The sequence below is a fragment of the Mya arenaria genome, chromosome 4 (genome assembly GCF_026914265.1).
Source record: "Mya arenaria isolate MELC-2E11 chromosome 4, ASM2691426v1".
Classification (NCBI taxonomy): domain Eukaryota; kingdom Metazoa; phylum Mollusca; class Bivalvia; order Myida; family Myidae; genus Mya; species Mya arenaria.
In genome coordinates this window covers 29,835,055-29,862,689 of record NC_069125.1, presented here as the reverse complement: position 1 = coordinate 29,862,689, position 27,635 = coordinate 29,835,055, and the positions used below count along the sequence as shown (strand labels likewise).

At 35.2% G+C, this 27,635-nt stretch overlaps 3 protein-coding genes across 8 annotated transcripts in view; all 3 read right to left on the bottom strand.

Moving 5' to 3' along the window:
* Positions 1–496: 496 nt before the first annotated feature.
* Positions 497–3,236, bottom strand: LOC128232602 (uncharacterized). Its single transcript, XM_052946263.1, has 4 exons — positions 3,179–3,236; positions 1,910–2,465; positions 1,349–1,574; positions 497–625 (listed from the first exon to the last, which is right to left on the bottom strand). The coding sequence occupies exons 2-4, from the start codon at positions 1,956–1,958 to the stop codon at positions 547–549; spliced, it is 354 nt and encodes a 117-aa protein (XP_052802223.1). The 5' UTR covers positions 1,959–2,465; positions 3,179–3,236; the 3' UTR covers positions 497–546.
* Positions 3,237–7,323: 4,087 nt separating this feature from the next.
* Positions 7,324–11,893, bottom strand: LOC128230744 (tomoregulin-2-like). Its single transcript, XM_052943187.1, has 5 exons — positions 11,809–11,893; positions 9,181–9,394; positions 8,845–9,002; positions 8,243–8,477; positions 7,324–7,472 (listed from the first exon to the last, which is right to left on the bottom strand). The coding sequence occupies exons 1-5, from the start codon at positions 11,891–11,893 to the stop codon at positions 7,394–7,396; spliced, it is 771 nt and encodes a 256-aa protein (XP_052799147.1). The 3' UTR covers positions 7,324–7,393.
* A 1,101-nt stretch (positions 11,894–12,994) lies between these two features.
* LOC128231646 (SANT and BTB domain regulator of class switch recombination-like) overlaps positions 12,995–27,635 on the bottom strand; it is a 33,699-nt gene continuing 19,058 nt past the window's right edge. For 2 of the 6 annotated variants that reach the window (XM_052944689.1, XM_052944690.1), the window contains 4 exons: positions 27,407–27,492; positions 25,814–25,908; positions 18,098–18,175; positions 12,995–15,297 (listed from right to left, as the gene is read on the bottom strand). In XM_052944689.1, the coding sequence (XP_052800649.1) occupies positions 18,106–18,175; positions 25,814–25,908; positions 27,407–27,492 (251 nt within the window). In that variant the 3' untranslated portion in view covers positions 12,995–15,297; positions 18,098–18,105. Of the gene's footprint in view, positions 15,298–18,097; positions 18,176–19,584; positions 19,608–24,979; positions 25,020–25,813; positions 25,909–27,406; positions 27,493–27,635 lie in introns of all 6 variants that reach the window. The other 4 variants (XR_008260409.1, XM_052944692.1, XM_052944693.1 and 1 more) reach the window with 4 other exon arrangements.

The following is a 27,635-nucleotide window of genomic DNA, read 5'->3' as shown; positions in this document are numbered from 1 at the left end:
ATGCTGTTTAAGCCGATTTTGGTATCAATCAAATTTTCATGTTTTGCCAATTGTAAAGCATTTCTAGTTCTAATTTATCAGTAAAGGTTAATCAAATGTGAGTTCAGATTTTTCCAAGAGGTCCTAAATCGCTCACCTATGTTCAAACCACTGTGGCCTGGTAGTCATGTTCACGTACAAAAAAGCACACGAAAGGGGCGCACAGTAACTGCAAGGCCTTATGACACGTGCGTCTTTCTCCGAACGTCCGAACATTTTCTATTAGTAAAAATTATGGTCTTGTGTTGTGAATGAAACCATAGAAACACACTTGTCATGCTTGATTACCACCAACCAAACTCACATGTGCCCAGACTGGGAATCGAGCCGGCGTCGCCTTTTGAGAAGCGAGTAGATTAACCACTGCGCTAACCAGACAATCAAAGACGTCATTGTGAAGAAAATTCACAACATTATGTAGCCAAACTAAGGACCAAAATTAGTTTTAGATGGAGATGTTTATTGAGAAAAGATTTTGACGAAAGACTCATTTCTTAGAAATACTTCTTATGGCCCGTAACATCGGGACACGTCGGGTTCCATAGTTATGGAGGAGTCGCGGCATTTGGCTTTTGAAAACTCGCAACTGAAAAACAACAACAATGAAAATAAACATTCACAAAGCATTCAGGAACTCATATCGTCGATCTTAGCATATATGTTCATATTTTATTTTCAATTTTATGAAATGAATTTATTTAAAACTAAAATATTGTATTTTAAAACAATACGAAATTCGTTTGAACGAAAAATGATGCGTCTTAATAAGAGTTGGTCAATATAATAGGAAAACACGTATTCTTTATCCACCAGTCAATTGTAATCACGCCCCCTCCCAGGTCCGGGGAATAGCGGGGACTTTGACTTTCGGTCCAGCCAACCCCAGCTAAAATCCCCGCCCTGCGGGAACGAACAGATGGTAAAATCCCCGCCAAATGCCCCCGCTCCCCAGGGACCCTAGGTAAGGCCCATTCCCCGCTATATTTAAAGCGAAGACAAAACCACCGCACTCATCCTGCACTGCTGGGCCAGCTGAAAGGTTAAAACACGGCCCATTTCCCCGGCTATCCCCGGCATACCCCCGGACCTGGGGAGGGGGCGTGGTTACAAATGACTGGTGCATTATAACCAAAAAAATAGAAATATACACATATATTACCATCTGACGTTTATATGGTATATGATTATCAGACCAAAACTATGGCGTCTACGATCACGTTAGATGGTTATTCTTCAAATTTCGTCGACATAAAAGTAATAAATTACCCCACCACTACATATAAAAATAACGCTGAGTGCAAATACAAACTCGTTCGGGTAGAAATTTCTGTCCGATGCGCAGACGACATTAAATCCCCGTGAACAGTCGATAGAGTCCATCTGTTGACAGAACACGTTGGCAATGATAGAGTTCACCGGATTCGTTGTCGTCATCTTCAACGTCGTAGTCGTCTGCATCATTGTTGTCGAATCCATCATTGTTGTCGAATCCACCGTAGTCTTCTTCGAAGAGGAAGCGGACACGCCTGATGTCACTATGGTTGGGTGAAAGGAATGGTTGATGTTTGATTATTTTTTTAAACGACTAATTTTCAGATTTTACAGTCGAGGTAGCATTCAATCAAGGAATGACATCAATACTTTAATGAGTGGGGTTTATTGGCAAAGACGGCCGCAATTCATCCAACAGGCCGTGGACCCGAACTCCAACCCGTAATTTGGGGAGGGGGGTCCTCTTTGTGACTCAAACAGGACACCATAACTGGTTTTCTAAATAGAAAACGCGAATTCATATAAAAATACATCCAGTAGAAAAAAAAAACTAAATTAGAACGGTGTACTTTATAAAAAGAAGACACGCACTACAGACCTCCGTTATTTACGCCCGTGGTCATAGTGACACCGGAAGTGATTGTCATTGCGGCAGGAACCGCCGTGGAAGAGGCGGCAACACACGCGCCACTGTGTTTCAAACTCAAGGGCTGGTGGCTGTGAAGGTATTCACATACCACATGCGCTAAATGGCAACTGTAAGCAAATTTCTTTGTTCTATCAATATTGAAAATGTGTCCATTTCAAACAAACAATTTCTTAGAATGAAACTCGAAAATAGTTAAACCAACACAGCTATATATAATGTGTTAATAATTCAAATAGAGAGAAAAAACATTTTACGTTGACAGAAATATAGTATTTTAATCCAATTTATAAAACATAGACCTACTGGTTATCATAAGTGAGCCCATTCGAACCGCAGACGATCTCATCTCCCTGGGTCACGTGTTTACTACAGTCGACGAGCAGAATCTCGAGACAGATGTTATCATTATAGTGCAGGTTCAAGTTCACAATCGCAGAATTCACTTCCCCGGTGCCGGGAATCATGTAGCGGCCACCATGCGTATTAGCCCGGCTGATCTCCGCCCCTTTAAGGTTGCCGTAAGTTTGCACGTGCATTGAGATGTAAATATAAACTTATTTTGCTGATATTCAGAATAGTTCTCATTTAAGGTTATTCGATCCATAGTATATGATTTTTTTTTGAACTGACGACCCCTTTTGATTTTTTGTTTCATTTTTTATCATAATTCAGTTGAAGGATATAATTACATTCTTTATTCAAAAATCTACATGAATTATCTATTAAAGCTTAATTTAAACTTTGTTTATTTCGCAACGAGTGTGAAAAAAAGTTATCTTAACTTATCCAAACACATTAAGCACGATGTTGTGGTCTTGTGGCGTGGGGGAAACCGGAGTACCACGAGAATACCCACTTGTCCGGCTTGGTGACCACTAACCAAACTCACATGAGCCTATGCCAGTAATAAAACCCAGGTCCTCTTGGTGAGAAACGAGTGCGCTAGTCTAGGCGCTAACCGGACAACCGTGATTATTGCATCCACACTTTTTCAATAGGTAAAAATAATGGGGACACGAAGCATCAAATTCAAACAGATTAATGATATATGTAATACTATCAAGTGCATCATCGTCGTCGTCGTCCTCATCATCATCATCATCATCATCATCAGCGGCAGCGGCATCGGCATCGGCATCGTCGTCGTCGTCGTCGTCGTCGTCATCATCATCATCATCATCATCATCATCATCATCATCATCATCAAAAGTAACTTACCTAAAAGAAATGTAAACAACACCAAACATAACATGGTTACTTCTGCGGACTGCACTTGTTCTTTATCATCTCTTACACAATATACACGATTTCCAAATTCGTCCACGTAATGGTCATGTCGCTTTACTAAATGACTTATGTGTGTAAAATATTTGAAGGTCATGTGGAGAAGTCAAGCGCCATGCAGTTCTTATTTATTCGACATTAAGAAACCTTAACATAATTATACGATTAAATTTAAGTTAGTGAGAATAATATTCATCTAGTGAGTGGTATTTAGTAAGTATTATTCATCCAGTGACAAGTATTTATTGGCACTCTTTTGAGGGGGCGAGCGTTATGAAACGCCTATTCTGGTTGGACGTAGGTGGCCAAGTAAATAATTATTATAAAATTCCTTTAATCAAGCGTTCATTGTTTTTGTTAAAGTTTATAAATGATGAGACACGACAACAGCATTGTAAATAAAGAAAATAAATGTGTGTCGTTCTTGTTAGCACGTTTAAAGATAACAAACGAACCATTCGTAAGCATTCGTAACACCTCGGCCATTTTCCATCGAAAACAACCTAGGATGTATGCGGGTTCATCAGTAGAAGTAGTTCGTATAAAATAACATAAAAGTATTTATTAATTGTACTATTTTAACGAGTTTTTTTGCATTGCTAAATTTAAACTGGTTGCCAGTGTTTTATTGTTTAAATTATTAAGATTCTCACGAAAAAAGTTATTCAGTTTAAATGCTAAAGTGAGGTTACTACGCGATCTACTTGCAGCGTAGTTAAATGTAAAGAATTCTGACATTGTAAACCGTCCATATACGTCCGGAGTTGTTTTCGGTGGAAAATGGCCGAGGTTTTCCGAATGCGCCTAATGCCTGTGCCTATTTCATGAACTGAGCATTACGCTATTATTTTATGGTGGACGTATGGGGTTTCTTTGAACGAAGTACGTTACGTGCTCTAACGATCTTTACTCTATGACTTTTGAACTAGTAATGCCGTGAATGACAGTTGTTTGCATATGCGAGTTTATTAAGGTCTACCCGCTCCTATTGGCTGAGTAGTGGCTTGACCATGCCGTGGCACCATCACGAGTTTAATTTTATTTAAATGCCATAAGTGACATGAGATAGAAGTGACTGCAATTCGCAGTAAAACCGGATTTGGTGTTCGCACATATTTGTGGGTCAATGACAATCGAGGATTTACCCTATCTACTGCAGCTCCATATCATGTAGAGTAGATTTGACGTTAAACTTAAACATTTATTTCGGTAGCTTAATCGAACTACATAATTCGGAAAAGTCGTATATTTTTCATATATCACTTTAGCCTCTGCGCATGCGCGAAGTAACTATGATTGACAGTTAAGGGTGCCGTTTTCTGGAGGCAGTTGAAGCTTACGTCATGAATCCGAATTTGAAATAGACGTGTAATCAGCTATCAAATCGTTTTGACATTTATTCAGAGCACAATTCAAATATTTTCTGTGACAATATCTCATTTTACGTTTCTTCCTTTAATATGTTTTATGATATACAACTAATCAAGCAAAGTCAGTGCCAAGATGTGCAATCTTTTGTTGATCATTATGAATAAAAAAACTTAACGAGGTCATCCCAATACAATGCAAACATACTTATGTAATTCTAATAACCTTAAATCAACATTGCGTTGATTTTTAAACGAAAAGTTTTATAACGTTCATGTTTCGCTGCTTTCTGTGTTTTGTACAAACATCAATCCATTTCACGGTGCGTATCCATATCGGTACCCTCTTTGCGAACTCTACTGAAACGGTACCCTCTTTGCACATGCACCGGTCATTCTCTGCTGAAAACAAATTGACGATGGACAACAAGCCACCAGAACATGTTCATTCAACTGATGAACGGAGGTATGTCATGTGCAAAAGAAGTATACCACGGAACACTAGAATATGTGATATCTATGTCTTTTTAGTAATGTGCCCATTTTTCAATTACAGCAACTCCACAATAAGCTTCACAATATCGATATGTCTTGCCTCGCCCACAGCCTCTGCATGTTCTGCGGGCTTAAATGAACCACTGGTTTGATTGTGTACACCCAAATACATATTTCATGTATTCATTTATATAACATATTCATACAAATGGCAATTAATAGTCTAAAATATGTGGTAGATTCATAAAAACACCCTACTTTCGGTTTTGCAGCGGCACGTGATACCTCTTTGCTATTGTTTTTTTTATATCACAGGTACCCTCTCTCTCATTTTTTTGAAGCACGGGTTCCCTCGTAGCACGGTATCGAGTTAAGTAACAAGTACAATTTACCATCGCCCGACATTCATTATATGAAACTAACCAGTGTACAGCACTGTCACACGGGACCCACATTTAACGTCCCTCCCGGAAGACGATTAGTATGATTTTTAGTGATGCGACATATCGAACCTGCGACCCCTGGATTGATAGTCAAGTGTGTTACCACTAGATCACGGATCCGCCTGGACGGCTTAACTTTCGCGCCTTAAATAACACTTGACTATGAAAAGGGCGGAGCCAGTGGGTCAACTTAGTTCGAACACATGCGGTCTCGCTGTGATCGCTCCATTTTCTGTTGATCCCCAAAATGATCTCTAACATATATACTCAGTGTCTAGCGCCGATACACGGGATACAACTTTTTGGGGTTAAACCAGTTCACTATTTCACAGTACTGCCCTTTAAACACCGAGTGCTAGACCCGATATGGGATAAACTGGCCGCAGAAAACCAAATTCGGGTTCGAACTTCACTCTCGCCCGATATTGTTTCCTTAGCTTGGTATATCCCATGTCGGGTCACCTACTTACCCCGTAACATATATTTTCCATCACAACGCCAGTCGGTATTTGAATAAAAGGTTGATCCTAAGTAAGATATGAAACTGGATGTATAATTGTGTTATAAAGTTTGACATAACTAAATTATTCTTCACAGCGCCTGCTGCATACATGCATATTTAAGGAGGTTAATTCAATATGTTTGCCCTGACTTTAATTTATGTTTTTTTCCCTAACTGGTACACAGTGGTTTGAGTATAGGTGAGCGATCTAGGACCTTAATCTTTTCCTGACTAGTACACAGTGGTTTGGGGATAGGTGAGCGATCTAGGACCTTAATCTTTTCCTGACTGGTACACAGTGGTTTGAGGATAGGTGAGCGATCTAGGACCTTAATATTTTCCTGACTGGTACACAGTGGTTTGGGGATAGGTGAGCGATCTAGGACCTTAATCTTTTCCTGACTGGTACACAGTGGTTTGAGGATAGGTGAGCGATTTAGGACCTTAATCTTTTCCTAACTGGTACACAGTGGTTTGAGGATAGGTGAGCGATTTAGGACCTAAATCTTTCGCTGACTGGTACACAGTGGTTTCAGGATAGGTGGGCGAATTAGGGCCTTATTCTTAAATTTACTTTATCTACCCTAATACATACACATATTGCAGTTTCGAGCGATTTGAGACTGACTGAAATTGCATGTTTTGCCAATGGTCATTCATATCTAGTAAAGGAATATAACATGTGACTTTACGTTTTTCCAAGAGTACCATTAAGGCCATAAATCGCTTACCTAAAATGACATGTTAATGTGTCTTTCATTTCCAAAACATTTCTATGAGAACAAAGAAATAACATGTTTTAGTTGTATCTCGGACGGTATTACTACATATGTTTTTCTGCAGAAAGCAATCAGAACACATCGGCCATTATCCAACATTTTATCTCGAAACTTGCCGGAGATGGCCGAGTTGTTACGATTGTGAATTAAGGTATATCTCAAGGTGCGGAAAAATGATACACAGGTAAATCAGGAACTAACACGAGGATACTGGTATCTTGGACGATATGCATATAGATGTAAGTGTGAAGAATATTGTTATTTGTAGTGTCCTCCTCTAGGGGCGAAACCACAGGTATCCGTAACATAGCTTGGACACTCATGTATGACTCTTCAGTCCTTTGATATTTTTTTTAAAATATGTGACATTTCTATTAAATTCTAAAAGTTTAACGCATTTATTTTTATTATAATGACTGAAGGGCCATACTTTAGTATGACGGACACCTGTGGCACAACACGTTTTTATGATCACACTAAGGACCAAAATAGATTTAGCTTGGGCTATTTAATAATTCAGGAAAATATTGTGAAGAAAATAACATTTCACAAAACAAAACTTCTTAAGGCGCGGAGCATCTGGACACGTCGGGTTCCAGCGTTATGGTGGAGTCGTGGCATTTAGCTTTGGACAGCTCGCAGCTGGAAACAAGGAAATGAATATAATTGTGTTCTCAAAGGGACTATACATTAAATGATATCATTGCAAGGAAGAATAAAATAGTCAAAAACTTACATAAAATTGATATCGTTGTGTACAAAGTACTATTTAATCAGGTGAAATGATATATTATCGCCATCATTCTCGCTCATATTGACAATTCTAGGCTTGTTTTGAGGAAATACTGAATTTGCCAATTTTGGGACCATCTTGTGTCTAGTCCCTTTAATTTTACAAAAATAATCTATACCAATACAAAGCCTAAACATATTTGGTTAGCCCCTTGCTGAAACTGTTGCTGGAATAAACACCAACTGATCACAAAACCTATAAAAAAAATCAAAGCACCAGAAGTACTGAAAGAGCAGGATAATAAAGCAGACGTCCTCGGAATGTCATTATTAAATCGGCATTTAATATATCATTAAAATCGTATAACTACATGCTTCAAAGTAATATTGCTTTAGGAGTATATAGTTTCAAGGTAGATAATGAATGCATAAAAATCAGTCCAAACAAATGAACTCACGATTTTCTCAAAACATTTACGATATCAAATCGATACCCGGATTTTGTAAGTATTAAAATTGATATGACATAATAAGGGTCAGTCCATCTAAAAGAAATAATATGTTTACAAAATATGTATACCAATATATAAGACCTAAAATATGGTGTTGACGTTCAAGTCAGATGGATATACTTCAAACTAATTAATTACCCCACCGATTCCTAAGAAATAAGTACGTACTCATTCGGGTAGAACTTCCCGTCCGATGCGCAGACGACATTAAATCCTCCGGAACAGTTGATAGAGTCCATCTGTTGACAAAACACATTGGCAATAATAGAGTTCACCGGATCCGTGGTCGCCATCACCATCGTCGTAGACGTCGGCATCATTGTTGTCGAGTCCATCATTGTTGTCGAGGCCATTATTGACGTTGTCGTCATCATGGAGGAGGAAGCGGGCACGCCTGATGTCACTGTGGATGGGTGGGAAAAGGAAATGATGAATGTTTATTTATTATTAATATTTAACGAACGATTAAATTTCAGATCTCACAGTCGAATTAGCGTTTAATCACAGACAGCAATAGAGATAGGGGATTATGCATTTAGGTAGACTTAAATGAATGTGGTATATTTGTATTTTATCTGCGATAATCATCCAATACGTCGTGCATTCGAACTCCAACCAAAACTTGTGTGCGTCCTCTTTGTGTCTTAAACAGGACACCTTAACTGGTTTTCTACCTAGAAAACTTTATCCAGTAGAAAGTAAAAATAAATAAGTATGAACTAGAACGGTTGCACTGTATAAAAAGAAGAAAGAAGATCAACGTTACATACCTCCGCCCGCGGTTGTAGCAGCACCGGAAGTGGTTGTCATGGCGGCAAGGGCCACCGTGGTGGCAGCACATGCGCCTCTGTATGCCACAGACAACTGCACATCTTTGTTGTGTTCTTGGTTGAAAAAGTATTCACATCGCGCATGCGCAAAATGACAGCTGCAAGAATGTGACCTCGTTATATTGTGTCCGTTTCAATCGAGACATTTCTTATAATGAAATTCGAAAAAGTTTCAACAACACGTATATTTAATGCGGCTAATAAGTTATAAGAGAAAAGGCAAAATTTCTTAAATTTTTAACACCAACTTCCTTCAAAGGTCTGTAAAACACCTACTGGTTTTCATAGGTGTGTCCATTGGAACCGCAGACGATCTCATCCCCCTGGGTCACGTGTTTACTACAGTCAGTGAGCAGAATCTCTAGACAGAGGTCATCATTATAGTGCAGGGCCAAGTTCACGATGGCAGAATTTACTTCCCCGGTGCCGGGACCCGAGCAGTGGGGACCGTGACACGCCTTCCGCTCGATATGCGCCGCGTGCAGGAAGCCTTTAGTTTGCAAGTGAACGGAGATGTATTTCTATTGTCATAATAAGGCATTTGACCAATATATGAAAAAAGTTTTGAACCAGTGACCCCTATTGAATATGTGTTTCAAATAATATTTTGGAGAAGTAACAATAGGAAATCATGTCAAGAGCTTACAACACACCCTTTACGCCCACAACCAAATCGCGTTCATTTAGGTTGCAATATAGAATAAAATTAATTATTTAAAAATCAACATGAATTGTATTTATTTTGTAATCTCAATCTGCAAACCGCGGTCGTCGTCGTCGTCATCATCATCTGCAAACCGCAGTCGTCGTCGTCGTCGTCGTCGTCATCATCAGCAGCAGCACATCAGCATCACAATCATCATTAGAAGTTTTAACGTATACTCCTATACGGAAACCTACCTAAAAGCACTGTAATCACCAGCAGACATAACATCGTGACTTCTGTGGACGGCACTTGTTCCTAACTGATGACTCTTATCATTCTAAATGTATTATCTTACATCGTCACACGATTTCAAAATTTGTCTATTAAAGGCGCACAATATAGGTAGTTTCCAAATATTTTTATTATTACTATTTTAATGCATTATTGTTTTAACTCATTTGACTTTAATGTTCAAAACAAAAAATCTTATAATTTATGTACAGATAAAAACTACTGGCGATATTGCGTTGCTTTTTTAACTTTGAAATTTGTTGCCACTAAGCTATAAATTCCAAAAATCTATTTATAAAGGCTTATATTTTTTATCTGTAACTAAATCATATGCATTTTTTTATTTATTTTTTTTCGTTTTAATCATAAAAGACCAATGTGTTAAACATGATAATGCATTAAAATTAAAAATATGTTTCTTACATCCATCTATAGTGTCCGCCTTTAACGGTCAATCTAAGTGCGTATTGCTTATATAAATCTATATGTGCATGATAGTTGAAGGTCAAGCCGAGAAGTCGTGTAATTTCTTATTTCCTTGATAACAAAAGCTCTAAGCTTAACAATATGGTTTAATTAAACATCTGGCCCTGATTTCTCGAAAGTTTTTAAGCGTTACAAGCTTAAGTAGCTTATTCCATTAAGCCAATTTTCTAACTTAAAGGCCTAGTTTAAGGAATGTTTGGCATGATAATCCCCTGCTGTGCATATCCTGCTAATCGCACTGGTGTCACAGTAGGGGCCAACTTCCTGTATATTCGTTTATTGGCTCGGGGCCATTTCGGGTCCATTTTTATAATAAAATATGCAAAACTGCACAGCAGGATACTCAGAATGAGATCTGATAAGACAATTAGGGAATAAAGTTAAGATCAATTAACAGAGGTTGTGTACAAATACACGGTTTGGGGTTGGGGGCACTTATGAATGCTTAAACTAGGCCTAAAATCTACATTTTACGAAATAAAAAAAAATGTTTTTCGTGATTACCACATAAAGATTATTTCCTTTGAAAGTCAAACGCTCTTAAGAATGTACTATACAAATAACATTGAAACATAAATAATAAACTTAGCTTTATTCTGTTATAATGGACTTTAAGATATTTGAGAAAATGGGTCCTGATTGTAAACACTATGCAGAAACAAGAGTCACAAAACGAACGCCGAAGCTCGTCTGTTGTTTATGGACGAAGCTCAAAAATCATAGAGGTAGAGTTAAGAGCCTTGCTGTACAGGGGTCGTTTCAAAAGAGATCTTAGTCGATTGCATTCGTTTTTAGTTGAAATTATCTTACGGCGATTTTTGTTGATACCAAACTAGTTTCAGTATTGGTTTCAAGGTTTTCGGCAGCTTGGAAACTTGTTTTCAAATGCTTTGCTTGCAGAAACAAATGCATGGTTTCGTGTCATTTGTCTTACACCATTTTCTGATTGTAATGAACATATCATTAACCTATTTCTTTAGTAAAGCTCCGTTTAAACTTAAATTTGAAGGTTTTATTTGCAGTTACTAGGCTAGTGTACGACATGTGCTAGAGGTCTTCATGTATACAACTCATTTTTACAAGTCACTAAAACCACCTGATAAGAACAAGAGATGTTCGTCAAACATTATGCCCCCTGGGCACCATGTTGTTAGGAATAATTGGATAATAGCATACATTATGCAAATACCGAAAAGCCGGCTGATTTGACCTGATGACCTCAAAATCAATAGGGGTCATCTACTGGTCACGCTCAAACACCAAGTCAAGTTTGAGTACCGTCGGGGCAGACATTGTCACGTTATCACTCGGACAAGATTTTCGCGTTCAAGTTCATTATGACCTTGACCTTCGGATCCCAAAATCAATACGAGTCATTTATTGGACACACCCATCCTTTAATCCTCCATGTTAAGTTTGATGAGCCTAGTTCTATGCATTGTCTATGCATTGTCTTGTTTTCACTCGGACAAGCTTCTCACTTTCAAGGTCACTGTAACCTTCACCTTCGACCTCAAAATCAATAACAACCTTCATGTCATTTTTGAGGACCATGGATTCAGGCATTGTAATGTATCACTCCAACAAACTTTTCGCGTACAAGGTCACTGTAACATTGACCTTTTACCTGATGACCTCAGAATCAATGAAAGAATGGTCAATTTATCACTTGGACAATCTTTTCACATTGAAGGTCACTGTAGCCTTGACCTTTCGTCTCAAAATCAATAGGTACCATTTACTGTTCAAGCCAAGCCTCCATATTTAGTTTGAGGTCCGGGCATTTTTAGTTCTGACTCGGACAAGCTTTTTGCATTCAAGGTCTCTGTGACCTTTATCTTGTGACTTGATTACCTCAATATGGGTCATCTAATGGTCATGCCCAACCTCCAAGTCAAGTTTGAAGAGCATAGGTCCAGGCATTATTAAGTTATCACATGGACAAGCTTTTTGCACTCAAGCATCCTGTGATATTGACCACAACATCAATACTGGTAATCTACTGGTCACTTCCAACCTCAAGGTGAAGTTTGAGGACCATTGGTTCAGGCATTGTCAAGTGATAATTATCACTCAGACAAGCTTTGTGACCAACATGTGCAAATCAATATAGCCGCTCATCTTCGGGGGGGGGGGGGGGGGGGGGGCATAATAATTAATCATTAGAGCTAAGAAGAAACAACAAGCAGTACTGTTTAGATGTATTTAAAATCTGTATCACAAATGTCATATCACAGTGAATAGTCATCAAAACAAAGTACAGTCAAGCCCGTATTAGACGGACACCTCAAGGAGAAGTTGCTGCTTAATACAGGGGTCCACTTACAAAATGTTATAATCTTTCTTGTTTTGTTTTAAACACTAAAATTATAATTAAACACAGCAATAAAATGAAATATCATGCATTAAAACTTTTAATCAACAATGGGCCAACTGTTCAGAATGCAGGTTTTCACATTTATGTTCAATTATTAAGGTTTTATGCCAAACGACTCATTTTCATTAAAGGGTAAGTAATGCTTTTAGCCATAAAACATTAAATTTCGAGAGTAAATATTAAAAAAAACTGTGAACTGATCTTTTGTCTGCAATCCTATATCACTGGTTTCCAGTATTAACACAAAAATTGGCTCATTCAAAGACATTTTTTTAAGACAAAAAAATAAAAAAAGTTGTCAAAACTGTCAATCTGTGAGAGGGCAGCTTTAAACTGAAATTCATGATTGATGATAATATGACCTCATTATACACTTATTAAGTGTCCTATAAAACCATGGCCATTATCAATGAACTCCTCTCCTACAAATGTAAGTCAAAATTATGTAATTCATCTTAAAGCTGCACTCTCACAGATTGACCGTTTTTACAACTTTTTATTTTTTTGTCTTGGAATGACCCAAATTTTGGGTAATTGTCTAAAAACCGTCAACATAACACTGCTGATAATAGATCAGATCGGTATTTTTAATATTTACGCTTGAAAATTGATGTTTTACGGCTAAAAGCGTTACTTATGCTTTAAGAAAAATGAAAATTTTGGCAGTTTTCCAATCAATTGAGATCTGTTCTATTGTGTGTTATCCTATTTGATTGATGGGAAAACACTGATGACAACATCAGCTGATTCTGAGACAAACAATGAAAAAGTAGTCAAATCGGTCAATTTGTGAGAGTGCAGCTTTAAATATATAATATTAATAATTGGTGATAAAATAGCAATTCAAAATACTAAAACTCATATAACATGCTTAACAGAACACTAAAATCATGACTGGTAATAATTTGTAAGGATGGGGTTGTTTTTTCTAACAGAAGTAAATCAGATTTTACAAGCAATTCAGAAACCTGTACATCCTAAATGTATAAAATTAATATTTAGAGATATAATAGCATAATAAATACTAAAACATATACAAATTGCTTTACAGAACAATAAAATTCATGTCTGGTAATAATTTGTAAGGACTAGGCTCTGTTATGCAACATATCTGTCTACCGAATATGAGCTAATATTTTGTATGGGCAGATATGAGGGTTTTTTTAAAATATAGTGTAAAATATATAATTATGTCCTTCATGTAACACAGTGGATGAAATATTCAGGAAGGTTTAAAAACAATCATAGTACAAATGTGCTTCCATTATGCAAAACAAATGTATACCATATAAATTATAACCTAATATTCAATTTGGGCATATGTTTTATTTGTTTTATAAATACATAAATATATCTAACACAGGAGATTAAATGTATAGGCAAGTTTCAAAAGCAATCATAGAAGAAAGAATATATTAAATAAACTTACCTAAATGCTATATATGTTTCCTATTACTTAAATATAGTTGTTGAAATCTATGAATTATTCCACACTTTCATTTTTGTTACAGCAATAGCATTTAATGATATGACATTTAAGTAACAAAACTATTTTGAACAATGTTTTAGCTGAACGTGACCTTTTTATCAATGAAGAGTACATCAGGCTAAATGCAGAATATCAAACAAAACAACAACAGTAGTTCATATTTTTCATTTACTTCCAGGTGCATTTCCAGGATTTGACCTTAGACGGGGCATAACTTAAGGGGCTTAACCTTTTAGCTTGCGCATCTCCCCCAGAACAAAAATGTTATTGTTTACAATATTGGTATGGGGGGTTGGGGGTTTTCCTCAAAGAAAAAATTCACAATTTCTAGTCCAAAATGGTGCATTTTATTTATTACTTTTTTCCCATATATTGAAATAAAAAGGAAACTGAGATGATTAGTGACGTCATCTGCTCAAATGAAATATTAGCTCATATGCATACATTTGTACAAACATTCAATATTTGGTTATCTTTGTACTTTTTTGAAGTGTGTGCATTGTTTAAAACATTGAAGCATATACATAAACAAATTCATTATAAATAACACATGAAAATTCATAAAAAATACTTTGTGTTGATTAAAAAACAGCAATACTAAAGAACAATTTTTTTATAAAAGGACAAAATTCATTTGAATTTTTTGTTTAGTTTTCCCCTTTTTGAAAAACGACATGTTTTTGTAAATTGAACAGCATTCAGTAAAAACTTTAATCACTAAATGCTATTATTTAATGCATGCATTTAAAAAATTGAATAGTGTTAAGAATATAATTTTATCACAAAATGCAATCAGAATAATGTTTCGGAAAAATCCCAACACCCGTTCATGCCAAAGTTCAGCCAAAAATATATGACTTCAAGCTCTTTGTTGCAACAACATTTCAAGCAAATGTGGCATCAAGCCAACACATCAAGTTTATATCAAATCAAGCCAATGTCAAATCAAGATAATGTTGAATCAAGCCAATATATTGAGTATATGTCTCATAAAGCCACTGTTGAACAAAGCTAATATCAAATCAAGCCAAATTTGAATGTCGAATCAAGCCATTGTCGCATCAAGCCAACGATGTTCGAAGTTGCGTCAGCCTTGAACGGTTTCTGAAAAAAAAAAACACAATGTATATTAAACGCGTGTTATTAAATATATATATCGTTTACAAAATAATCCTTTTCACACAAAAGATGGATCATGTTTGAATAAATACAAAAATAAATTTACATAATATTTTATTGTCATTTTCTGAAATACGTATTCAATGGAAAAAGTAGAGCAAAAAACTGCCAGCGCAAAAAACTGCCAGCGCAAAAAACTCATTCGAAAAAACAATCTTATGAATTGTAAGATTTAAGTAAAAGGAGTTCTATAATTAGTAACATTTATTAGGCATGCTTTACTATGTAACCTTCTACTATTCCCAAATTAAGGTATTATAACTATTCAAAGAGTATTAATAACATTTTATGTACAGTATATTTGTAAAAGATTGAACATAGCAACTTCATCATTCATCATAAAAATCTATTATTTCTTGAAACATTTGTGTGACATTATTTTTATTATTTAAAATTGGAATCAATTCAAATATTTGTTGAACTACTTTTTTCTCGTTTTACTCTTAATTGATCATTTATAACTACCACCAAATACATCTCAAAATATATAATATATATATAAGTCCACTTATGAACGTGCAATGAAATGTTTCCACTATATATAAGCAAGTGCTGATGCATGCATTCTTTGTACAGATAGATAAATATAGGACTCGCTGTGAAAAGTGAAAAGCCATTTCTGCATATCACAAGTACACGCTGCAGCCCTTTTCGTGGATAACACTTTATCCGGATTTTGCAACAAAATGCTAAAATGACCCTACATCTCCGATAGTTTGTATCAAGATTTTTTCGTCTTGAAACAGGAGCTGAACTATCCAGGCTAAACTACTTTGATTGTAAAAGGTGACATAAGTTATCCGCAAAAAGGATTATATTGATAATAAACTGCTCTTAATAGACTAAGTGGCATCCATGTTCTGTTATTTTTATACATGAATTACAGTGTACTCTAGGGCCTTGGTTTTAGAAAGTGATGTCTAGGCATTGAAATGAAAGATGAACAGACAGCAATGGAAAAAAATGAAACTGAATAAAAAAAAGGGGACCACATAGCCTCATAGTGAATGCAAACCCTTTAACTTGTCAGTTGTTTTTCAGTCCGCATAACTCAACAATTAATAAATCCAGAGTTATATCTCTTCATGTACACATGAGTATTGTCTCGGGCAGAACAAATGCCAAGTTTAATTTGAATGTCTTTTACAGTTTTAAGGTTTTTTACATGACAGCAAGGGCACCAATGCTATCAAAATACCTTGGGGGATTTTTAAAAAAAAAAAAAAAAAAAAACAATGAGTGAAAAATATGTTTAGCTGTGAATAGTGACCAGCTTATTCTGTCTACCGTATATATGTTATGTGCAATCATTTTTATTTAACTTATTACAAAGCACTTGTAGGGCTTAGTTTAAGATTATGATTAATGCTATTTTTCAGATATTCTACGAAAGATGAAAACAATGAACAATCAAGGAAAACTAAGAATGCATCTACATGACAAGAGCACAGTAAACCTGAAGCCACCACTCGTCTGTTCTTTTCAGTCATAAAGGGGCATAACTAACAACTGTCAAAGCTAGTGCTATGACTCATGCTTTACACGTATGCATCGTCTCTGACGAACAATTGTACCAACTTTCATTCAAATATCTCAAAAAGAAAATTGAGTTATGGCTTAGGTTTAAGTTTTCGCATGTCAACGATGACACTGCTGCTGCTGCTGACAATGATGATTATGATGACAATGATTTCAATGGTTATGACAATACTTATAATGAGACATTGAATTTTCAACATTGAAAAAGCTGAAGCTAATGAAAGACCAAGATGATATACATGTACCCTTAAACTCTATATTTAAACATGCCTTAAAAAATTCTGACAATATCAGTAAGTAAACTAATTCATAAATAACCTAACTAACCATATTAGAATTCTAACCATTCCCTAAAGGCATGAAAATTATTTCTTCACCATGGGAACAGAACAACATGCATCTAGATAACAATAATAAATTAACAATAAAGGATTAAACAGATGGCATGCAAAGCTTTGCTGCTACCGTATCCCATCTTATAAAAACACTTATAAAAATAAAGCTTTCATTTCATTCCTCAATTTCAACACAAAACAATTAGAAGAACAACATTCAACAATTTTAATAATGTAACTTTTTTCTAGCAAAGATTTTGTATCAAGAATAATAAAAATTATCTATGTACTTTAACTAAATTTACGCAAATCAGATCAGATATGTCATAAGTGTCCATCATTTGACTATCAAAGGTCACAATGACCTTTGACATACTGACCAAACTCAATATTCTTCATAAACTAACCACAAACAACATGCATACCAAGTTTGAAGACGCTTAAACAAGTTATTCAAAAGTAATTAAAACGAAATAAAAATGTGACAGCAATGCCGCGGATGACGCCAGACAAATAAATCCCTGTATGCCTATGACTCAGTGTCAACCATGCTTTGCAGGCGACACAAAAAATAAATGGTTGTAACATAAAATCAAAACACATAATAATTAAGCATAAATCACCAAGAATCATAATGATCCAGGTGGATTTATTATTTATAAAAAATTAAAAAAATATCTAAAGATGGATATCTAAAACAGCAAAGCAGTAAAGATGCATCGTTGGAACCCACGATACATGCGTAATGTTACACTTTTTTATAATGAAGTGATAACAAAGTTTGCAAAGTGGTTTCCAACGATGTAAAAGATATAACTGAAACTAAGAGAGTTCAGAACTTTGGAGTAAACCTGGGTCGCTACACGCCTGACACGGCGCGCCTCTCGCGACGCGATGACTGAGTGTGGTACGTATTGCTGCGACTGAGTCTGTGGCAGGAAAACACAACAAAGACAATGTACAACAGCGGAAAGCAATTGTGCGTATGGTTTGCATAAGAATAAAAAAGGTAATAAAAGTAAGTAATGAAATAGTCATAAAAATGGTGCGCTGTGTCCTTCTGAAGTTCATGAACATCAGTATGGTACTGAAATAGTCATAAAAATGGTGCGCTGTGTCCTTCCGAAGTTCATGAACATCAGTATGGTATTGAAATAGTCAGGTTCTATTGCACATGGATGATTTCTGTGATGATATAATCCATGAGCTCATGAACACAAGTTATGAAATAGCTATCAGATAATGAACTAGATATGATATTTTACATTGTATGCATCCTGTGTTGAAAATTTGAAAAGTTCATGAACATAATAACCTAATGAAATAGCATGGGATCTTATTCTTTTTAAACACATGTTGTTCAGTGTTAATAATTATTTCCCCTTTAATAAGCAATGTGGCATTTTGTTCTCATGAATTCATGAACTAAGTAGTGATAGCCATATGTAATTTTCCCCTCATAAACATAAGTAATAAATAATCCATGGGATATTTTCTATATGTAAGTTCACGAACATAAGTTATGAAATAGCCATGGGATATTTTCACCATGAAAATTCATACACTTCAGTTATTAAATAGCAATGTGATATTTTTGCCATATAATTTCAAGAACATAAGAAATGAAATAATAATGTGATATTTTCACATTGTAAATTCATGAACAAAAAAAAGAAACAGCCATATGATATTTTACACAGATATATCTCATGCGATTTTTTCAAGTTTATGAACGTAAGTATTTATAAAATAGTCGGAAATTCTACTGATCCCCTGAGAAAACACTTGTTTCCCACTACCGAAATCTCTGGTGTTTAAGGAAGGGTACAATAGATTGAGTGAAGAAAACAGCCATATGATATTTTACACAGATATATCTCATGCGATTTTTCAAGTTTATGAACGTAAGTATTTATAAAATAGTCGGAAATTCTACTGATCCCCTGAGAAAACACTTGTTTCCCACTACCGAAATCTCTGGTGTTTAAGAAGGGTACAATAGATTGAGTGTTTACATGGTAAGAAAATGGAATGATCGATCGCTTAAAATATGAGGGCACCAACATCAAAAGCAAAGTTTATGGAATTCATGAGTAAAAAATTTGAAACATAATATCATATCATTTTGGAATTTTGTGTTCATGTCAATTCTTGCTTGAAATTCTATAATCTATCATATATATTAATTTTTTTCTCTGCATTGTAAAAAAACACACGTGTCAAAGACAAGATTGCATTTTTAATATAGAATTGTTCCCATTGAGCTGATGTTACAGTGCAGTAAGTGCTGAAATACTGAAAATATTTTATTTTTTGTGTCTTTGTGTAAAATACATACCATACTAAAACTTCCAAACATTTCTAATGGTATAAAATATTATTTTCTTTACTCTATTTTCTATTTCCTTTCAATTTTATAATATATTATTTGAATGCACTAACTGCCAATTGTTGGGTAAACTTTCAATATTGAGGATAGAAGGTGAAGTCACTATAACTTATTTAAATCTTTAATTCATAGTGACTAATAATTAATGATGTTCTGAATGTTGAAGTACCTGTTGATAATTACCAATGTATAAAAATCATAGATTATGTGATTATACAGCACGGCGGAAAATCATTGGAGACGCAACACTTTGTCATGCATTGAAAATACCTTTAAAGCGTCTTCCCTTGTAGAGCCTATGTTTCATTTTACTCACATTTAAGGAATGAATTGCGGGGTTGATGTCATTATCAGGGTATGAACTCAATTGGGCTGGTAAGTGTGTGGAGTCCGAATTGCGTTCATATCCCCGATAATGACATCAACCCCACAATTCATTACTTATATTTACACCTACAGTTCATTATTTCATTCAATAATTGTTAAAACAAGAGCCGTCGTAAGACAGCGCGCTCGACTATGCTGCTTTGACTTAGAATACAATAACGATGTAATTATACCAAGTTTGGTCTTTTTATGTCAAACCTAACTAAAATTATTCAATACATAAGGTGACTTTGATGCTGCCCTCCCACCAGCCCGCCCAAACAATGATGCAAGTCATTCAAATAACTTGATTTCCCATTATGAAAATGTGGTTAAGAATATACAAATATGCCTTTCAAAGGAAATTAAAAAAAAATAAAAAAATAAAAATTCAAGGGCCATAATTTGTATTTAGGCTTAAAACGGAGTTATGTTTCTTGTTGTAAGATGGTCGTAAATAATTTTGAATTTTATTAAGTGCATTTAATGAACAGTATAGAAGTTTTTTTATTAAAATCCCATCCTTTACTTGCCTAAAACTTTAACCTAAGTCAATCAGGGGCCATAACTTGTATTAAGGATATGGAGTTATGTAACCTCATTGGGTGATGGTCCTGAACAATTGTGTAAAGTATTAAGTCAATTGAATGAAGGGTATAGAAGTTATTAAACAATATCCCAACCTGCCCTAAAACTTTAACCTAAGTTCCATAGTCAATCAGGAGCCATAATTTGTATAAAAGATAATATGGAGTTTTCTAACCTCATTATGTGATGGCTCTGAACATCTGTGTGAAGTATTAAGTCAATTGAATGAATGGTATTGGAGTTTTAAGTGAAAATCCCAACTTGCCCTAAAACTTTAACCTGCCCTAAAACTTAAACCTAAGTCAATCAGGGGCCATTACTTGTATTTAGGATAATATGGAGTTATGTATCCTCATTGTGTGATGGTCCTGAACAACTGTGTGAAGTATTAAGTCAATTGAACAAAGGATATAGAAGTTATTAATAAATATTCCAACTTGCCCGTAAACTTTAACCTAAGTTCCATAGTCAATCAGGGGCCATAATCTATGTAAAGAATAATATGGAGTTATCTAACCTCATCATGTGATGGCCCTGAACAACTGCGTGAAGTATTAAGTCAATTGAATGTAGGGTATTGGACTTGTGAAAATCCATACTTGCCCTAAAACTATAACCGGACGTATGTAATTTTCCCCTCATAAACATAAGTAATAAATAATCCATGGGATATTTTCTATATGTAAGTTCACGAACATAAGTTATGAAATAGCCATGGGATATTTTCACCATGAAAATTCATACACTTCAGTTATTAAATAGCAATGTGATATTTTTGCCATATAATTTCAAGAACATAAGAAATGAAATAATAATGTGATATTTTCACATTGTAAATTCATGAACAAAAAAAAGAAACAGCCATATGATATTTTACACAGATATATCTCATGCGATTTTTCAAGTTTATGAACGTAAGTATTTATAAAATAGTCGGAAATTCTACTGATCCCCTGAGAAAACACTTGTTTCCCACTACCGAAATCTCTGGTGTTTAAGGAAGGGTACAATAGATTGAGTGAAGAAAACAGCCATATGATATTTTACACAGATATATCTCATGCGATTTTTCAAGTTTATGAACGTAAGTATTTATAAAATAGTCGGAAATTCTACTGATCCCCTGAGAAAACACTTGTTTCCCACTACCGAAATCTCTGGTGTTTAAGAGGGGTACAATAGATTGAGTGTTTACATGGTAAGAAAATGGAATGATCGATCGCTTAAAATATGAGGGCACCAACATCAAAAGCAAAGTTTATGGAATTCATGAGTAAAAAATTTGAAACATAATATCACATCATTTTGGAATTTTGTGTTCATGTCAATTCTTGCTTGAAATTCTATAATCTATCATATATATTAATTTTTTTCTCTGCATTGTAAAAAAACACACGTGTCAAAGACAAGATTGCATTTTTAATATAGAATTGTTCCCATTGAGCTGATGTTACAGTGCAGTAAGTGCTGAAATACTGAAAATATTTTATTTTTTGTGTCTTTGTGTAAAATACATACCATACTAAAACTTCCAAACATTTCTAATGGTATAAAATATTATTTTCTTTACTCTATTTTCTATTTCCTTTCAATTTTATAATATATTATTTGAATGCACTAACTGCCAATTGTTGGGTAAACTTTCAATATTGAGGATAGAAGGTGAAGTCACTATAACTTATTTAAATCTTTAATTCATAGTGACTAATAATTAATGATGTTCTGAATGTTGAAGTACCTGTTGATAATTACCAATGTATAAAAATCATAGATTATGTGATTATACAGCACGGCGGAAAATCATTGGAGACGCAACACTTTGTCATGCATTGAAAATACCTTTAAAGCGTCTTCCCTTGTAGAGCCTATGTTTCATTTTACTCACATTTAAGGAATGAATTGCGGGGTTGATGTCATTATCAGGGTATGAACTCAATTGGGCTGGTAAGTGTGTGGAGTCCGAATTGCGTTCATATCCCCGATAATGACATCAACCCCACAATTCATTACTTATATTTACACCTACAGTTCATTATTTCATTCAATAATTGTTAAAACAAGAGCCGTCGTAAGACAGCGCGCTCGACTATGCTGCTTTGACTTAGAATACAATAACGATGTAATTATACCAAGTTTGGTCTTTTTATGTCAAACCTAACTAAAATTATTCAATACATAAGGTGACTTTGATGCTGCCCTCCCACCAGCCCGCCCAAACAATGATGCAAGTCATTCAAATAACTTGATTTCCCATTATGAAAATGTGGTTAAGAATATACAAATATGCCTTTCAAAGGAAATTAAAAAAAAATAAAAATTCAAGGGCCATAATTTGTATTTAGGCTTAAAACGGAGTTATGTTTCTTGTTGTAAGATGGTCGTAAATAATTTTGAATTTTATTAAGTGCATTTAATGAACAGTATAGAAGTTTTTTTATTAAAATCCCATCCTTTACTTGCCTAAAACTTTAACCTAAGTCAATCAGGGGCCATAACTTGTATTAAGGATATGGAGTTATGTAACCTCATTGGGTGATGGTCCTGAACAATTGTGTAAAGTATTAAGTCAATTGAATGAAGGGTATAGAAGTTATTAAACAATATCCCAACCTGCCCTAAAACTTTAACCTAAGTTCCATAGTCAATCAGGAGCCATAATTTGTATAAAAGATAATATGGAGTTATCTAACCTCATTATGTGATGGCTCTGAACATCTGTGTGAAGTATTAAGTCAATTGAATGAATGGTATTGGAGTTTTAAGTGAAAATCCCAACTTGCCCTAAAACTTTAACCTGCCCTAAAACTTAAACCTAAGTCAATCAGGGGCCATTACTTGTATTTAGGATAATATGGAGTTATGTATCCTCATTGTGTGATAGTCCTGAACAACTGTGTGAAGTATTAAGTCAATTGAACAAAGGATATAGAAGTTATTAATAAATATTCCAACTTGCCCGTAAACTTTAACCTAAGTTCCATAGTCAATCAGGGGCCATAATCTATGTAAAGAATAATATGGAGTTATCTAACCTCATCATGTGATGGCCCTGAACAACTGCGTGAAGTATTAAGTCAATTGAATGTAGGGTATTGGACTTGTGAAAATCCATACTTGCCCTAAAACTATAACCGGACGCTGACGCCAACGCTGGGGCGAGTAGTATAGCCCACCTATTCTAGTCGAGCTAAAAATACTTCATTTCATCTAAGAAAACCTTTCAGTAACCCTTTCTCAACCATTCTGTAAATAGAACGAACTGACTGTAACCGGAAGCATTTTTTCAAATGACGTCACAATAACGCGGGAAAAGATCATCCACTTGAAATCACTTTTAAACGTAAAATGTAAACACTTATAGCAACAATACATTTAAAATTAAAAAAAATATATCTTTCTAAAAATGTTGATTTATATTTTATGGGACCAGCTGACACAATACGAACAATAACAAGATCAATATTTTTCATGTATATTGTTATGCGATGAATTGTGATCCGAACATATCAGAAAATGTTGCGTTCATCTATTGATAAATCCAATTGCCGAAAGGCAGTTCATTTAAGGAATGGAAGTTTAGGTGTAAATATTAACCTCTGAAAAGGAAAAAAAAAAGAGACCAAACCCACCACTGATGTCCGTGTTCAACAAATTAGTACTAAAGGGGAAGATGCGTTGGAGCATTTTCAAATAATTAGCATTTCAAATGTAGACAAGTTGGAACATTTTCAACTCTTTGATTTAACAACGGAAGATGCGTTGGAATATTTTCAACTAATTGGCAATACATCGGGAGATGCTTTGGAACATTTTCAACTCATTGGCACTACATCGGGAGACGCTTTGGAACATTTTCAAGGCATAACAAAGTGCTTTGGTTCCATAGAGTGCCCGCCATGTACACCTTCATATGGGATAATATTTTGTGGTATATATATATACAATGACTAATTCTATTCTGATATTAATTTCAATGCAAAGTCAATTCTATAACATTTTTGTGTGAGTAAACATTCTCTTCCAAAAAGTGCTGGTGTTAGTCTTTTTTTGTATGCTGACAATTACATCTTTCAATTGCTTTTTGCAGTTTATATCCAAAATGGAATACTAAATTATAGTCTTGAAAAAAAAAACAAATAAATAGGTACTTGTACACACTTCACTGACTATATTTGATTAAATGGATCACTGAATATTTTACTTTTCAATAACAAATCAATTCTGTATGTCCAAACAAATTTTTGAAGCCCTTTTTTGAAACTCAGAATGTTCTTATTTGATTAGAAAAAAATCAATCAAAATTAGATGTAATTGTTTCAGCTTTACATCTTTAAACCTTTACATGGGCAAAACTACAATATTGATATATAAAGCTATATATATCAAATACCTTTATTCAATACAGGGGTAATTTTTTCCTTGACCCTGATCTATAAAACACGGCAATTTAAAAATGATAACTGTTCGTATCTGATCCAAATGGTAAATATATGTTAACTAATATAAGCAAAAACTTCATACTTGACTGAAAAAAAATCATTACTGAAAGCAATTAAAGGGACTTGTTCTAATGATAAAACATCAGAGCTCTAAAATGAGAGCCCTATTTTCATAGTTATTAAAAAAAAGTTTTTTATTATGTTCAATGTTTATTCATAAAAGTAAGTAAATAATTCAATTCCAACAAAGTTTTAAAAAAGTATTACCAACATAAAAACTGTGAGCGAGCCCCTTTAAATAACAAAATCACTACAAACAAACAAATCTGCACGAAAAGCATTTTTTTACGCAATTGTTACACTTTTCTTTATAAAATCATACAATGTGGAAACAGTTATATTTTTGATAGTACCATGACAGTCTATTTGATCTTTAACTATTGTTCATTAATTGATAAAACAAGATCTTGAATTGCAATGGTGTCTCTTAAAAGTCGTGCCTACTGGCAATCAGATGCATGGCTTCAGAGACCTACCTGACATTCATCTATGAAGACCCTTCCAATCTCTTAGTTATTTTAAAACATCGCCATAAGCTCTAAGAAGCTATTAAAATACAACAACACTTTCCACTTTTTAAAACTGTAAAATTTCATACAAGCATGGCAAAAATCTTCATTACAGCAGGCTACAGTAGCCCATCCTATTTCTTGGATATTTGAGGAAAACTAAACTGGAATGATTTCCTAGGCAACACATTAAAGCCTTAAACCCTGACCACCCACCTGAGCTGAGCCTGGGCTTGCTGCTTGGCTGCCTGCTGTTGCATATACTGGGTCTTCCATTGGGCTTCCAGTTTACAGAATACACCACCAGCATACTGCAAACAACAATCAAGGTTAGTTTAGTCTGTTATTCCAGCAGCCAAAGATATCGGGTCTTCCTTTGGGGTTCTAGTTTACAGAATACCCCACCCACATACTAGGAACTCCAACCAAGGTTAGTTTAGTCAGTTTTGTCTGCAGCTGAAGATATTGGGTCTTCCTTTGGGCTTCTAGTTTACAGAATACCCCACTCACATACTACGAACTCCAACCAAGGTTAGTTTAGTCAGTTTTGTCTGCAGCTGAAGATATTGGGTCTTCCTTTGGGCTTCTAGTTTACAGAATACCCCACCCACATACTACGAACTCCAACCAAGGTTAGTTTAGTCAGTTTTGTCTGCAGCTGAAGATATTGGGTCTTCCTTTGGGCTTCTAGTTTACAGAATACCCCACCCGCATACTACGAACTCCAACCAAGGTTAGTTTAGTCAGTTTTGTCTGCAGCTGAAGATATTGGGTCTTCCTTTGGGCTTCTGGTTTACAGAATACCCCACCCACATACTAGGAACTCCAACCAAGGTTAATTTAGTCAGTTTTGCCTGCAGCTGAAGATATTGTGTCTTCCTTTGGGCTTCTGGTTTACAGAATACCCCACCCACATACTACGAACTCCAACCAAGATTAGTTTAGTCAGTTTTGTCTGCAGCTGAAGATATTGGGTCTTCCTTTGGGCTTCTAGTTTACAGAATACCCCACCCGCATACTACGAACTCCAACCAAGGTTAGCTTAGTCAGTTTTGTCTGCAGCTGAAGATATTGGGTCTTCCTTTGGGCTTCTAGTTTACAGAATATCCCACCCGCATACTACGAACTCCAACCAAGGTTAGTTTAGTCAGTTTTGTCTGCAGCTGAAGATATTGGGTCTTCCTTTGGGCTTCTAGTTTACAGAATACCCCACCCGCATACTACGAACTCCAACCAAGGTTAGCTTAGTCAGTTTTGTCTGCAGCTGAAGATATTGGGTCTTCCTTTGGGCTTCTAGTTTACAGAATACCCCACCCGCATACTACGAACTCCAACCAAGGTTAGCTTAGTCAGTTTTGCCTCCAGCTGAAGATATTGGGTCTTCCTTTGGGCTTCTAGTTTACAGAATATCCCACCCGCATACTACGAACACCAACCAAGGTCAGTTTAAAACTAGTCAATTTGGCCTGCTGCAGAAGATATTGGGTCTTCCATTAAACACAATTCCTAACATTTTCTGTCAAATTCATACTTTTCAAGATATTAACAGACTGCTACAAAGTGCCATTTTCTCTCTTAGCACGGTGTCCCTTTTCTGCAGCACCTTGTCCTTTTAAAAACCTGGCTAAAGCCCTTTGTATTTTCACCTGTCATATACAATCCAATCTGTTTTATAAATAAATTAGGGTATAGAAATGCACATACATAATGAAATAAAGTTTATAATAATGACTTATTTTAGCTGGCTTGTCTGAAAGATTGATAGAAATGTTTCCTAGGTGGAGCTTGGAGGGTTGTTTGTTTGCATACCTCTCTCTGTCTTGGTCTTTCAATCTTCTCCTGATTCAGCCTCAGTTTTGTAAGGTATACCCTTATCTCTTTCATCCGTCTTAAATCTGAAAAGAAATGTAATTGTGCAAATATCTTAACCTGACAAATAGCTAGTCTAAGAATACAACCTCATGAAACATTTCTTGAGTTATTTAAAGGGTAATACTCACTGTATATTTACACCTCAACTTCCATTCCTTAAATGAAC

Coding starts and splice junctions, on each gene's coding strand:
- LOC128232602 (XM_052946263.1), bottom strand. CDS start 1,958: ATGACAATCACTTCCGGTGTCACTATGACCACGGGCGTAAATAACGGA. Junction 1,575..1,909: donor CACGGGCGTAAATAACGGAG/GTCTGTAGTGCG, acceptor ACCCAACCATAG/TGACATCAGGCGTGTCCGCT. Junction 626..1,348: donor AGAAATTTCTACCCGAACGA/GTTTGTATTTGC, acceptor GTTGTTTTTCAG/TTGCGAGTTTTCAAAAGCCA.
- LOC128230744 (XM_052943187.1), bottom strand. CDS start 11,893: ATGCCTGAATCCATGGTCCTCAAAAATGACATGAAGGTTGTTATTGAT. Junction 9,395..11,808: donor AGGTTACAGTGACCTTGAAA/GTGAGAAGCTTG, acceptor TGCAAACTAAAG/GCTTCCTGCACGCGGCGCAT. Junction 9,003..9,180: donor GGACACACCTATGAAAACCA/GTAGGTGTTTTA, acceptor ACATTCTTGCAG/CTGTCATTTTGCGCATGCGC.